The sequence below is a fragment of the Puntigrus tetrazona genome, chromosome 14, assembly GCF_018831695.1.
Source record: "Puntigrus tetrazona isolate hp1 chromosome 14, ASM1883169v1, whole genome shotgun sequence".
In the NCBI taxonomy this organism is placed as follows: domain Eukaryota; kingdom Metazoa; phylum Chordata; class Actinopteri; order Cypriniformes; family Cyprinidae; genus Puntigrus; species Puntigrus tetrazona.
The window spans coordinates 7,884,333-7,899,332 of NC_056712.1; the positions used below are offsets into that span (position 1 = coordinate 7,884,333).

The 15,000-nt window shown below is 38.3% G+C and overlaps 1 protein-coding gene across 3 annotated transcripts in view; it reads right to left on the reverse strand.

Annotated features, from left to right (window-relative positions):
- Nucleotides 1-133: 133 nt before the first annotated feature.
- LOC122357224 (protocadherin gamma-C5-like) overlaps nt 134-15,000 on the reverse strand; it is a 131,579-nt gene continuing 116,712 nt past the window's right edge. For 2 of the 3 annotated variants that reach the window (XM_043256522.1, XM_043256525.1), the window contains exons 2-4: nt 7,624-7,682; nt 3,787-3,884; nt 134-2,255 (exon numbers count right to left, since the gene is read on the reverse strand). In XM_043256522.1, the coding sequence (XP_043112457.1) occupies nt 1,981-2,255; nt 3,787-3,884; nt 7,624-7,682 (432 nt within the window). In that variant the 3' untranslated portion in view covers nt 134-1,980. Of the gene's footprint in view, nt 2,256-3,786; nt 3,885-7,623; nt 7,683-14,119 lie in introns of all 3 variants that reach the window. The other variant, XM_043256523.1, reaches the window with a different exon arrangement.

Below are 15,000 nucleotides of genomic sequence, written 5' to 3' on the forward strand. Positions count from 1 at the left end.
ATGCAAGTTTATGTCTGATCTGTGTGTATTTATTATACATAGGTATATTTAAATGTGTATAACCTATCAACCTCACTTTTATTTCAGGTAAAAGTTTAGATATTTTTTAGGATTTATAACAAAAAAGACAAGATAATTTGAGAACCTTTTATTTGAAATGTCAGTGTTCAGGAAAAGAAAAAAAAATAAAACGGCAATATAAATATTAGCATATAAAATGCAAGTAGCACACAGGAGCTGGGACTCAAAGCGTCTTAGAGATGTTACAGCAGGATTACAGCATCAGCAGACACACGCACGCACACACACAGATAATAGATCTATTCAGATTCTTCATATAGACATTAAGAAGCATTCTCACATGTAAGCACGACAGAGAGCACAAAATTAATAACGGAGGATTTTAGGTCTATTTGTCTCTCCATTTTGTGTCTTTTTCATGGAAAAGTGACAGGAAAAGAGGAAGATGAACACAAAAATATATGCATAACATCACAACTTCTAGACTAAGAGTGTGTCACTATTTTCATAAGTAAAAGTTAAACTCTTTATTTACAGGTGCGTTAGTTGGCCTTCATAGTACTAAAGAACTACATTGGTAACAGCGTGTGTCAAAAGTGTTTGTTTGTTTTTCCTTCGTCTTTTTCTCCATTTTTAATATTTTTGTGCATTTTTTTCCATAAAATAAAATGACATTCCAGTAGTAAGCCATTCCTTTTGAGCTGATTATCCGATAAGGTTTTAATGTATTTCTAAGGGCAAATTGCTATTTACAAAGGAACGTCAAGCCAATGGAGCTGCTGTATTCACTGCATTTGGATGGAAATGTAGCACTAGAACCAGCTTTAGAAAATTCTAATAACCGACTCTTTTTAATGACAGTTACTGTGCTTATTGTACATTCAATGAGTGCAAGTTGCCTCCTAAAACGGCATCAGTCCTTAATTTAAATGTTATTTGTACTTACTTGGAATTGACTGCTGCCTGGATCAGCAACTTGAAGTCAGGAGGTTTTGAGACCATACTGAAGGTATCGTAACTAATTAAAACCAGCACTGATAAAGAGCTTCAACACTTCAGGATAACCTGGAAATACTGAATACTAAGGACGATATGCCACTTAGGGCCCTTGTGGACTGATTTTACAACGCTCCCGTTATGGCTCGGACTTCACTAATGCTCCAAAAACATTCAGTTAACAAAAAAAAAAAAAAAAAAAAAAAAAAAGCAACAACAGTAACCAAACTCTGGCTCAGCGATACACAGGGGGATCCATTCTTTTAAAGCAAATACAAATCATCATGAAAGCGGATGGTTTACCTGCTCACCACCTCCGTGAGAAAGCTGTAGATGGGTGCTTATAGATGTCAGGCGATACGGAGATTATCTATAGCGCAAAAAACAGCATGCAGCAATAATCACCTGACTCGCATCTACATCAACACTTCTCCTAAAAACGATCAATTCAAAAAAAAAAAAAAAAAAAAAAAAAAGTCCATAGTGGTATTTTAGCAAACAATAACAAATAGTAAAGTAATAACCATGATGCATTTTACAAATATTACAACATCCACAGCACTGTGTCTTCGTAGAAACAAGAACGTGATTGTTATAAGAATACATTTCCTCTTTCTGTCCAGATGTCAGTTTAACATGATCGCGGTAAAGTACTGTGGTAAATACATTATTGGCTTTATATACGCAGGAATATAGTGTCACTTAGAAGTTGCATAACCTTGGCAAACGTGAGAATGAAAAACTAAATTCTCTCCAAATATCTGAACGTCCAATGGGTTTTACAGTACTTAAAACAAATGCATGTGTGAAACAGACAAAGCGGTTAGAAGTGGGTTTACATCGACATATTTGTCTTATCTTTACCCTAACTTTTTCTAAATAGATACAGATTTCCAGCGAACCTCAGAACAGCACAGAATGGAGTCGTCCGGCTAGTTCAACCTCCTATCTACCTACGTATCTCTACTTCTTCTCTTTCTTGGTGGATTTTTTCTTGCTGGCGGGCGTCTGGGCAGCTTTAGGCGGCTCGGGTTGGGCGACAGCAGCGGCGATGGCCACCTGCGGAGGAGGCAGGGCCTGCTGGGGTTGCTGCTGGTTGGAGGTCAGAGTGGCGGTGCTGCCGGGGATGTAGACGTTCTGCCGGTAATCAGGGACGTGCTGCAGGGTGAACTGAGGGCTGTAGCGGGTGCTCAGACCCATGGTGCCCGGACCCAGAGTGTTGGTCGCCTCGCTGACCTCTGCAGAGAGAACAGAGCTTATTATTTGGTGATTTCACTCGGCTCTTGTACTCTTTTTTTAAAATTAAATCTTTTAAATGCATTATGGTAAGAGGTAATAAAAAAAGTGCCTTTGAATGAAAGCATTTGCTCAATGAATAAAGTATCACTGCAAATAATAGTATTTTGGAAAAACAAAAGTAGTAACTTAAGTACATATACATATTACCATTTTAAATCAAGATTGCAAATACATTTTAGATATTAATGACTGTTTTCTCACAAATGTATGAAAGTATCTGCCCCTGGGGAGAAAAAATATTAAAAAATTTCTTTGCTTGTTTTACGTTAAAAATACTTAAATACCACTTAAATCAAGATACATAATCGCATACTTTTTTTGACCAAGATAGAGCACACTATTAATTTGCAAGGATATATTTGTAACAGTAGCTAAAATGAGTAGGTCAAAATGATCCATTTTTCTTTTATGCCAATGATTCATCAGGACATTAAATAAAGATCATGTTCCAGGACATTTTTTATTAGTAATATGCGTTGCTAAGAACTTCTTTTGGACCATTTTTAAGGCGATTTCAACCTACAAAAAAAGAACAATGACAAATCCAAACACAAACACACTTGGTGTTAATGGAAAACCGCTGAATGTCTGATCTCAGAACAGTGGAAACAATGACGCTCTCCAGCGGGAACCAAATAACTCAATAATGTCCTTCCCAGAGTCTTTGTAGAACGAATATAAAATGATTCCACTTGCTTCTCCATGTCTTTAGGATGTGGCCAAAACAATCTGTTCTAACCTTCTTTTACATAAGCTGATGTACATTATAGTTCGGTTTGGGAGACAGTTAAGATTTTTCCCCCTGTTTTCAGCAAAGATGCATCAACTTCCTCAAAAGTGACACAGACTTTTATAATGTTACAAAAAAAAACATCTATTTCAAATAAATACTGTTCTTTTGGTCTTTCTATTAAAGAAAGTGAATTTATATTACATTATACCACAACTGTTTTCAACATTGATGGTAATCAGGAATGTTTCTTGAGCACAAATCTGCAAATCATGCAATGCATGTGTTTCACAAGCAAAATAGTGTTCATAAGAGTTAGTCTGTGGACATATTTAGCTTTATGTAACAGCAGCATCCATCCAAATGATTAAGAAATACCACAGCAGCTAAGTGAATGTGTGATGAGTCACTTTCTTTTTATTCCTGCTCAGTCACAGAAGCAGTGAAAATAAAGGGAAACATGAGAGAGGCTGACGTCACGCTGTTGTGTGGCAACAGCTTTGATGTGGTTTGTATAGATTGTGTGTGTGTGTGTGTGAGTGTTCCCACATGGACATCTGTGATCATTCAGCATGATTGTCCATCATGCATGCAAGACAAACATATATGCAAAAATTCATCTGATTAGTCAGATAGCAATGCAATGAAGTCAATGTTTCTCATGTTTTCAACAATGCACATGTACAATAGAACGCATAGCGCTGCCTGACACTATTACAAAGCAAGTGAGAGATTCTCACCATTGGCAGCAGCCATCAGCGCCTGGAGCTGCTCGGCCTCGGTTGGGGGGTTGGGCCAGGGTCCTGTTCCCACGGCAACCTCAGGAGTGGCAGCAGCCCTGCAGAGAGGAAAAGGAAATAGAGTCAGCAAAACAGAGGCCGTTCTGTACTGCTGCTATCAGCAACAGCTGCAGCGAGTGTGAGGCGCTTTGTGCCCTAATTTAACACACACACACACACACACGATCCTCCATGTTGGAAAACGAAAACGAGCAGAGAATGGGCAGTAACAGCTGCTGAAAACTACAGCACATGCACACAAAACCGCTGAACACTTCCATGTGCTCCGACTCGATCATCAAAGGCTTGTTTAAAAACTCTGCAATTTGCATCCACGGTGAACAAAAGCCCTGATCCCACTAAAATTCACCTCATTAGCTTGCTTTGCTGTCGGTAACCAGGAAAAGCAACAAATGCACTTCCAATTTAACTCATTTAATTCCCCACAAACACAGGACTCTTGTTTTGAAGATTACAGCGCCACAAACAGGACATAATGTGTTAATTAAAACATAAAAACTTTCCTTAATTAGTAAAAGTTAAATGAACAAAGGACAAAATCGTCTTTTCTCTGCGTGTGGGAAGAATAATGGAGATTCCTCATCCTGTTAACCAGTTAACATCAGGAAACACACTACCATTCAATATATCTTCAATATATACAATACATATATATACACAATATATATTGTTCTCATCAAGGCTCAACATTTTTAACATATATATATATATATATATATATATATATATATATATATATATATATATATATATATATATATATTTACATTACCATGATGCAAAGCAACCTTTTCATAAAATCTGGAACAAAATATGCAAGAACTTGTTCAAATGCATAATACAGTTAACAAGCTGTTACAGTCAGCAAATAAATTAAATAAAGCACTAATCTAAATACTGTTCTGGAGCCTTTCATTTGGCTCAACGCAAACAAACACAAATGCTGGAAAAAATTAGGTCACAACGACCAGGACAAAACCGCTGAACCCACCATCTCTGGACATAATTCAAATTAGCATGAATTACTAACAAGCTCCTCTAGCACAGAGAGAATGAGATGCTAATGCTAAAAGCCATCTGTCTCTAAAGTCAGGGTCTCGTGGGGTCTCACTTCCTGTCTTAAATGAGCCCGGCGGCTGTAAAACCGTCTATCACCACAGACACCAGACGATCAACCCCAGCGGCACAGAACAACATCTGCATACAAGACACGACCGCAGAACGACCAAAACAGACTCAAAGACAGGAAAGACACCGAGAACAGAAAGAAAGAAAGAACTAAAACTGGAATTGAAGCATGTGAAGGAAAAAGTGACTGAAAGAATGAAGGGCAGAAAGGCATTGAGGAGGGAAAGACACTGTTTTTGCCAAGCATTTCAAAAGAGATGAGCTCACAGTGCCAAGATGAGGGGGAAAAAGGGTGATGTTGTTTTAGAGCGAACAACCCTAATGAGAACCAGAGCAGTGATTTATTCATTTCATCAGTACTGACAGGACTGAGATCAAGCTGTCTTGAGACCTTGAGATCCTTAACCACCTTTAAACACAGAACAAAGCAAACCGGGTTAACTCGCCGTATCCTGGCACAACACTTCAGGACGACAGTTCAGGACAACAGTTCCTGTTTAGTAGGATGAAGATAAGACGCCTCATTTCTCCACAATCAGCGTCTCATCACACTTGCAGGAAATCAGACTTCCTGTGGTCAGCGTTATCACATCCTGTGCACAGATTATCACTTCCTGTGGACCAGATTGCCTTAGTTGTCAAAAATGTGAAAGTTATAGTCCAAGATGTCGTTGTTTCTAGTCGTCCATTCATAAAACCCCTTAGAAATGTTTACACAAAGGACATTAAGTCATAAAATCCAAAGCCATGGGATGTGCTGCAACAAAGCTGAAGCTACTAATGTGCACAACTCTACACATTCTATTCTATTCTATGAGCAGAACGGCCCCTGAGGGCCCCAGCATCACTATTGGACACTAAGGCAGCACCAAGTGTCTCAGATGAGGAACCTGATCCTACAGGAACGCTAGCTACACTTCAATACCTCAGCCTGCTCGGCGGAGTCCATCTTACATGTGTAGGCTGGAACTTGAAGGAACTGAAAGAAAAGACTGATATTAACTATGGTATTTTGGCAGAAGCTAAGGTAAAATAAGTTTAAAACTGGAGCACAGTGTTATCTATCTATCTATCTGTCTGTCTGTCAGATTAATAACGATTAATCAAATTCAAAACTTTGTTTACATAATATATGAGTGTGTACCGTATATGCTTTTGTATGACAAAAAAGACACACAGTATATAGTTTGGAATTCTGTACATGTATATATTTGTATTCATATAATTTATATTATATATAAATAAATTGAATGTATAAACATAACATATAACATTTTTGTATTTGTGTGTATTACACACAATACACACATATGTAAATAAAAAAACATATTTTGGATGTCATTAATCATTTGACAGCACTAGTATATAAATATATTTTCATAATATGTGTCTGTTAGATTAATCATATGTGATCGTATGTGTAATAAAAATATATACATAATATATAATTATACATAATTGTTTGACAGCACTAATATATATACAGTATATATATATATATATATATATATATATATATATATATATATATATATATATATATAGTAGTGTTATGTGTGTTTATTATTCTTTTCTTTTCTTTATTTTACTACAAGGCAAATGAAAATGAGAACTGCTGCATTGCTCTCTTTCAATTTCAGTTGGGTTTTTCATGGTTTTAGTTTTAGTTGCCTACACCCTGAATCTTTGAAACCTTTGAAATCTTTTAACTTAAAAATGGCAAGAAAATACCCAAATAATTATAAAAACGACAGGTAAATTAAACACAAACTTTTAAAGCAGAAAGACTGAACAGTATTTTCTTGTAAAACATACTCCAATTATCTTTATTTATTTACAACTTTGAAAACTATTTTTTATAGTGTAATAACCGCGCTAACAACACACAGATCTTTGAGCCTGCTGCTATATATACAGCGCTGCCAATTTAAACCAAACAAAAAGATTTAATTTCTTCCAAATGGATTCTTTCAAACTGGGCCCTGTCAGGCTGGAATGTGTTGTGTAACGTCTGTTATGGAAACCGATGCGCCGTGAACACTGGCACAAGAGAAAATCTGTACCCTATTGGCTGCCTGTGACCGACCCCTCCCCCCTAGGAGCATCTGATTGGACGATCTGCTGTCAATCGCGCTGAAATAGTCTAAGCTCTTTGGCATCTTAATAGTTCCAATCAGTTTCAGCACAATGCATGACTATAACAGGCATTAGCATGGCAATAAACCTCACTGTCCCCCTCTTTTACTCTTTCTGGCCTCTCTCTCTTTCTCTTGGCAGATTGAAGTGTTGGGGGTGGAGGGGAGAGCGCTTGAAAAACAGCAGCCATTTTGTTAAGAGGAGAAGAACATTAAGATTCAACACAGCTAGTTTCTTTCTCTTTAGGCTTCTCTCTTTCACTTTGGAATTGCTTATACATTAACGCAGTCTATATTTCTTATACACAAGCACATCTACATGCAAATCTTTTTTTGTATGTCTTCTATTACTCCAAACACGCTTATGTATGCATCTCAGTGTGTGCGCGTTTATTCAATGCAAATGTTTCTGCTCCCAAAAGAGGTGACTTTCTGCCTTTACATAATGCAAATCTTAGCGCATGCATGTGTGTGTGTGTGTGTGTGTGTGTGTGTGTGTGTGTGTGTTACTCACCCGCTGGGCCCGGGCCTCTGGTTCTGGGTGAAACGCCAGTCAGCGCTGGGTGGTTTTTGCTGTAACGAGACAAAAGGAAAGCATGAGTAACGGCATATAAAAAGGAAAAGAAAAGTCATTTGCAAGTCTATTTGTGCGACCTCGCCGTTGCCATGAGGACAGAGAAGTGATGTAAGAGAGTATCCTGTATGCGGCGAAGGCAGTCAGTGTGACCTTGAGGACGCAGCATGTGACCAAACCACGAGAACAAGAGACTTGTTCGCTTTATTACATAGTGCCAAAGGAAACGTGAGTACGATAAAGTCTAAATGAATGTCAGAAGCAGCTTTGACAAATGACTTCTAGAGAGGTTTCATTCGAAACGGATGGGTGCTCAATAAGTTCCGGTTATACACACACACACACACACACACACACACAATAATGATAACACAGCTTAAACATGGCTGGGATGAGTAGGAATTCAAGCGTTTCAGTCTGAACACACACACACACACACACACACACAGAGAGAGTTCAGGACTGTTCCAGTGAGCGATACAAGCTCTGTGACTAATTGGGCCAAAGACAGAAAGACCATTGTGATTCCATCCTCAGGACAGCAAACACTCACACACATACTGCGTATTATCTCTTTAACATATCACGAAGCCCAAAATAAAAATACTTATACGATGTAAAAAACAACCACCAATGATAAAAGCCTTTTCATCTGCGTTCTCTTTTTGTGCAGTGAAATGGAGAACTGCTAAATTATTTAAATTAACCGCTAGAAAAAAACACGAAATGGAATATTCTCACTTATTTCAACAAGAAAAAAGCAAGACCATATATGAGAAACAAACATTACGCACACAAACACAGGAAATATTTGCATTAAAAGGAACACCCACAGACGCCAAAAACACATACACACTAAACTATAGAAATGGGGCTGACTGTTTCATATTTACATATATTTACATACAAAATATTGTTTTATATAAAATGTGCTTAATGTGTTCCTATACACATCAGCTTTATCCATATAATAAATACATTATTAATAATAATAATAATAAAAAATGTCCAATTTACAAAACTTTTGGGGACAATTTTGGTCGCAAAGTATAGCCAAGCAAACCAATAAACCCACATTTGTAAATCTAATAGCCTAATACCAACCTGTACTTAAAGTGTTTACAATTTTAATTTTCACATTTGAAAACATCCCTACTTTTTAATTATTTGTGTGCATGTCTGATTTAGACAACCTAACTACTAACCAGGCTTCTATGAAAAAAAGTTTCAAATGCATTTTTAAAAATAAAACAAAAAAACAAAACAAAAAAAAATAGAACAGGTTTTACATACATTGGGTACAAAAAAAAAAAATAAAGCTCCACCCCCCAAATTTTAGACTACTTTTGGGGAAATTTTGGTACAACCTAAGAAAACAAGATAGATCTGATTTAGGCTTACACTGGTGCGTTTTAACTTTAGATCTGTTAAGCCTATAGTTTACACTACTCTGTCGTTTTCGAGGTAAAAGACAAAGACTTTTTACTGCAAACCCTATTTTAGTTTGAAACGCAGGGTTTCGTTTCAGTGTAAACGGACCACAACAGAGACTTGAAAATGATAACACGGCTGCCCACATTCGCTCTACGTATCCTTGATGACCGTGTAAACAATAACATCATGCTCATTGTTGTACCCATAGATGTGTAAAGGTAGACTCCCCATTCGACGCGTCCTCCATCTAAATAGGGCTCCTACCTCTACATACATCTATGGCTGTACCTGCATGAATGGTCATGCGACATGCATTTCGCTTGTGCAGTGTGAATTGAGATCATTTACGAAACGCCAGTGTAAACGAGGATCGTTTTCACTAAAACGAAAACGCACTAGTGCAAACAGGGCCTTAAACAACATAACCTAATAACCACTAACCTAAATGAAAAAATAAATAAAATTTTGATTTTGGCTATTTTGGGGATATAATCGCAAATGCAACAACTGCAAGACTAACCGAAACTGACCTGTATGTGAAAAAGTTTAAGCATATATATCTGTGAAGACTTTCATTCACATAGTAAAGCCAAATAGCAAAGGAAGACCAAAAACACAATCCTAAACCTGACAAACAGAGCACAGGTGACCCAAACACAAGCACGCCTCACTCTGCACACAGAACATTATACACTGAACCGCATCAGATTAATCAGAACAATCACAACATTAGTCAGACTCAGGGTCAGAGTCTTTCAGACATGATTCCTACATGTAGTCGTGTGTACAAAACACTCATTCGGCAAGGACACGAGGAGAACGAAGGTTACATCCGCCTGCAGAAAATAAAGCCAAATCTTCCATAATGAAGTATTTGGCTTTCTTATGAACGTATGTTTATGCTGTTAACATTATGCAGTTCAAACAATTATCTTTTCAAACAGTACTGTTACGTCGTTGTCGTAAGCCTTCACTACGTTCACTGTTCATTTAAGATTCGTCATCGCCTTGGTGATCAGAATGAGGTCGCGCGACTTGACCTTGCCACATTACCTCAAGGTGGCAGCTGCAGGTGGGAAGTGTCCCCTCAGAAAATTCTATTTACATACCGAATATTTATACAAATAACACACAATAGATGCGTCACGCTCCCAAACACACACACACATACACACACACACACACACCAAATACGCCTAAAGGTCTGCGTGACATCTGTAAACACACACTAATGCTCTACACACATGCTGAAGCAGGATGAAGCACACCTACTGTACGTATGAAAATACACACGTTTGAAATACTGAAAAACTTGCGCGTATCAAATCAGTCACGCTAAAACTTGCGCAGCAACAACAAAAAAGTATAAGGAATCGTACTCGATTCTGATCGAATGAGCCACGTGCAATAATAAGAGAATTACATATTCCTATTATAACTATAATTTATAACCCTTTAGCCTTAATCTGTAAGCTTTGCATCTGGCACACACATACGGACCGAGAGCATCTGGGTCGGTATATCAACTCTGAAAGATCCTGTGAATGAACAAACTAGATTTATATAAGACATCCGTCCTCATGGATCACATGGAAAACATCTGCATGCGACATAAATCCTGACCAGACAATAGAAACACCCTTAACTGAACAGGAAGCTACCTGACTCCGGAAAAATCTTTTTTTCTTAAAACCTGTAAACACTTTGCAGGCCGCTCTCTGTATAAAGCGTACACACATTATCACTAGAAACAGAAGGGCAGATGCATAACGCTAGAAACACAGACACAGTTAATTAATGACTTAATGTGTACTCTTTCGACTTGAACAACTTAGCAACCACACAGCAAAACGAGAAAAGCACTTAGTCCAACCAACCACGGCCTGATTGCACTGATCGGGATGGCTGGAGCTGAACAGAATAAAAGTAGGACAGCAGAAGAGCCACGGAGAAAAGCAATGGCAACGTGATCAAAGCGAAATGGGTTCAACTAAAAACATGCACAAATTTGGCAGAAAGTCATGAAATATGTTTACTGTCATAACATGACTGCAATAAGTCAACAAATACAGAAAGTAACAAATCTTCAGACAGAGAGTTGGTGAGTAGTAGTTTGAAGCCTTTCCATGAGGCTTAAACTGTCTGGCATGTATTAAATTGGGGTTTTAACATAAATTTTGCTATATAAACAGATGAGTTTCACATAAATTTGTCCAGGCCATTATACCTTCAAATCAAACAGTAAAGATGGAAAATTAATGGAAAAACATTTTCTACGGATTTATAATTACTGTCATTTCTTTTGGATATTTTAATAGTGATTATTCTCATTGCATTTAGAATCGGTATTTTAAACATAAATTTAATGCATAATGAGAATTAATGCATTAATTTCAACAAAAATGCTAGATATTTAAGATTCTAATTCCTAAAATTATATTAAAAGAACAAGGTAAAAATAATGAATTATGAGATTTGACATTTGTACAAATACAAATTACTGTAACTTTCATTCTTAAGCTGAGCTATTCTTGTAATTCTTATTTCTGATTCCTATTCAATATTTTAAACATAAAAATACAATTTATTGCATGTTTTAAGCAATGCGATGATAAACATTAGATGCCGACGGTCAATAAATTCTAAAGGATTTCTTTAAGAGTTTCTACATGATTAGACATTTTTTGGGCAGATTATGTGAGATATGTGAGAAGTCAAAGCCAGAAGATATTTTTTAAAGGGTGAAAAAGAAAATATCAGAAACTATGAAGAGTAACTTTCGAAGGATTACTAAAATCATGCTTGGTCTGGAATCTGCTATGGACCAAGAGGACCCCACACACACACACCTCTCTGTCCTCTGGTCCATTAGTGATTCTTCTATCTGTATTAAAACTTGCATGCCCGCCTCCTCACTCACACACACACACACACACACACACACACACACACACACACACACACACACACACACACACACACACACACACACACACACACAGAGAAAGAGAGAGAGCACGTGTCATGACAGCAGAGCCAGATGGCAGCCCAGCGACCCAAGAGACAGAATGACTCTCAAGAGACTTAGAGATGGGACATTAGGTCCCACACGGAGAGAATGGGAGAAAGAAAGAGGAAAAACTCCATTTCTCAGGCTCATCCCCTACAGACATAAACACAGGAGATTACAGAGGAATTCTGTTTCAACAAACAGCAACATTAGACTAAAACTCTTCAAATAACTGCTTCCCATGCTAAAGAAACGGGAGGACCTTACAACAAGAAACTGACTAAATCCTACGCAAGAGCTCATGTAAATGAGTATTGACTCACTATGGGATATCCCATATGTAGGTCACGTGACTCCGACGTGTGGAATCAATAGCATGAGTTCAACACAACAGGAAGTCAGGGGTCAATGCACGACCTCTGGAATCCTGTTATTCCAATACCTCTTTCACCCACTACCTACTTCCTATTTCTCTCTCTCTCTCTCTCTCTCTACTCCATCCGTCATATTCCCGCCTTTCCTTCCCCCATCCAAATCGTCATTTCTGCCTGTCGGTCTGTTCCTCTTCCTGTCCATCTGTTATCCATGACTTCGCTTTAGAGTTTCTGTTCTGTGCACGTATTTTTGTTCATATCTTCAAACTAAACCAGTGCACTCCAAAACTGTTACCTTATGTTTGTCTTGTTTTTATCAGTACAAAGTCAATTATGTTAACTTTTGCACAATCAGCAATTTGGGTCTCCACTTGATGTTGAACGTAAAATCTGGGTCTCGAAGCAAAAATAGTTGAGAACCAGTAATCTGGATGTTTTCCTCTCTGACAACCATGTTTCCAACTTTAAAATTCCTAAGTTCATGTTATTCCGATACTCTCTAAGCCTCTTTCCTTACTGTGTCATACTTTTCTCCTCCCTTCTTGTCTGACACCATCCAGACTCTGCTAAATGCTTTTCTTTTTGTTCTTAATATATCTGCAGCCTTTTCCTGTGTGATCCCACATCTTCTCCCTCTGTTCTTCCTCCCTCTTCTCGTTTAGTCACAGGACTCACACCCTGCCAGTCTGTTGCAGCTTTTGGAAATCATAAAAACGGCACTATGACGTATATTTAACAAATTACCCAGCTGCTTTATATGAAAGAAAACAACGCTCACAAAACATTAACAAAATCAGAGAAGACACAAAATAGGCTTCAACTTTTTAGCTGATATATTTTTCCCACCTGTACTACCAGGCAAATGTTTGGATTAACTGCATTTGTTTAATGTTTTTAGAGATATCTTGTATGCTCACTAAGGCTGTATTTATTTGATCAAAAAAACTTTAAATTAGTAATATTGTAAAATATTATTACAATTTAAAATAACTGTTTTCTAATTGAATATATTTTTAATGTAATTATTTCTTGTGATGGAAGGCTGAATTTTCAGCATCATTACTCCAGTCTTTAGTGTCACATGGTCCTTCAGAAATCATTCTGATACCTGATTTGCTGCTCATGAAACTATTATATATATATATATATATATATATATATATATATATATATATATATATATATATATATATATATATACACACACACATTGATAATAAAGATTATATACACACACACACACACACACACACACACACATTCAGCAGCAGCAAAAATAGTTTTCAACATTGATAAGAAAGATCTGAGCACCAACACTCAATAATACAGCACTGAATAAGCATTTCATAGAAAAATTTCTGAAGAATCATGCGACACTGAAGACTGGATAACTGATGCTGAATATTCAGTTTTGCGTCAAAGGAAATAACTCCATTTCAAATATTTTTAAAAGCCATTTTAAGTTAAATGAACTCATGAGCAAATGAAGAGCAAAACGCCTAACAAGACCAAAGGGAAAAAAGAAAACTTATCCAAACGTTTGAGTGGTAGTGAAAAAATCCATTAGCGACTCAAGAGTGAAGAAACTGATTGGCTGTGGGGATGAGCATGCTCTCACCTCATTGGCTGAGTTCATTAAGTGCTTCCTAGTCAAAGTCATGTTTAGCGTGTTGTTATGACTCAGCATGGGAGTCTTGACAAACACAAAGTCACTCCTGCTGGAGAGCGTTGAGTAGCAGGGCCTGTAGGTCCTCGTGTGAGGTTCCTGAGGCCCTCCGACCACCTCCATATATCTAATGGGTCCATCAGTGTTAAGCTGAAGGTGAAGGTCCTTATGGGCTCTCTGCTGATAGGAGTGCCTGGAACGGTAGCCTGTTCTGGAGTAGCAGCACCCTGAACCGCCCTTATGCCTGATGCACCGTACCAAGAGCACCGTCATGGTCAAGAGTGACACCAACGTCACGCAGCCCAATGAGATGATGAGGTACAGAGTGACGTCCGTCATTCCCGTCCCCTTGTGTGGCGTTATACGGAAGTCTGTAGATTTGTCCGGGCTTTTTTCTTCAACGGTAACCGTAACCGAAATGCTCGTGGACAGAGACGGCTGTCCGTTGTCTTGCACAATCACTATGAAATTATAAGATGGATGGGTTTTACCACCCTGCTCATCGTCCATGAGTTTCTGTGTGGTACGCAGTTCACCCGTGTGCGGTTCGATGTGAAACAGCGACGAATCGTCTCCTGGGGCGATGCTGTAGAAGAGCCAAGCGTTGTGGCCGCTGTCGGGGTCAACGGCGACGATCTTGTTGACGCGATGGCCGACAGGGGCTCCGTGCGGGACGGTCAGCTGGAGCCCTTCGTCTTCAGAGTGGGTCGGGTATAGGATGACGGGTGGGTTGTCGTTCTGGTCGACCACGAAAACGTGAACGGTGATGTTGGACGTCTGCGGCGGCGCTCCAGCGTCGCGAACCTGCACTTCGATCTTGAACGCGTTCATTA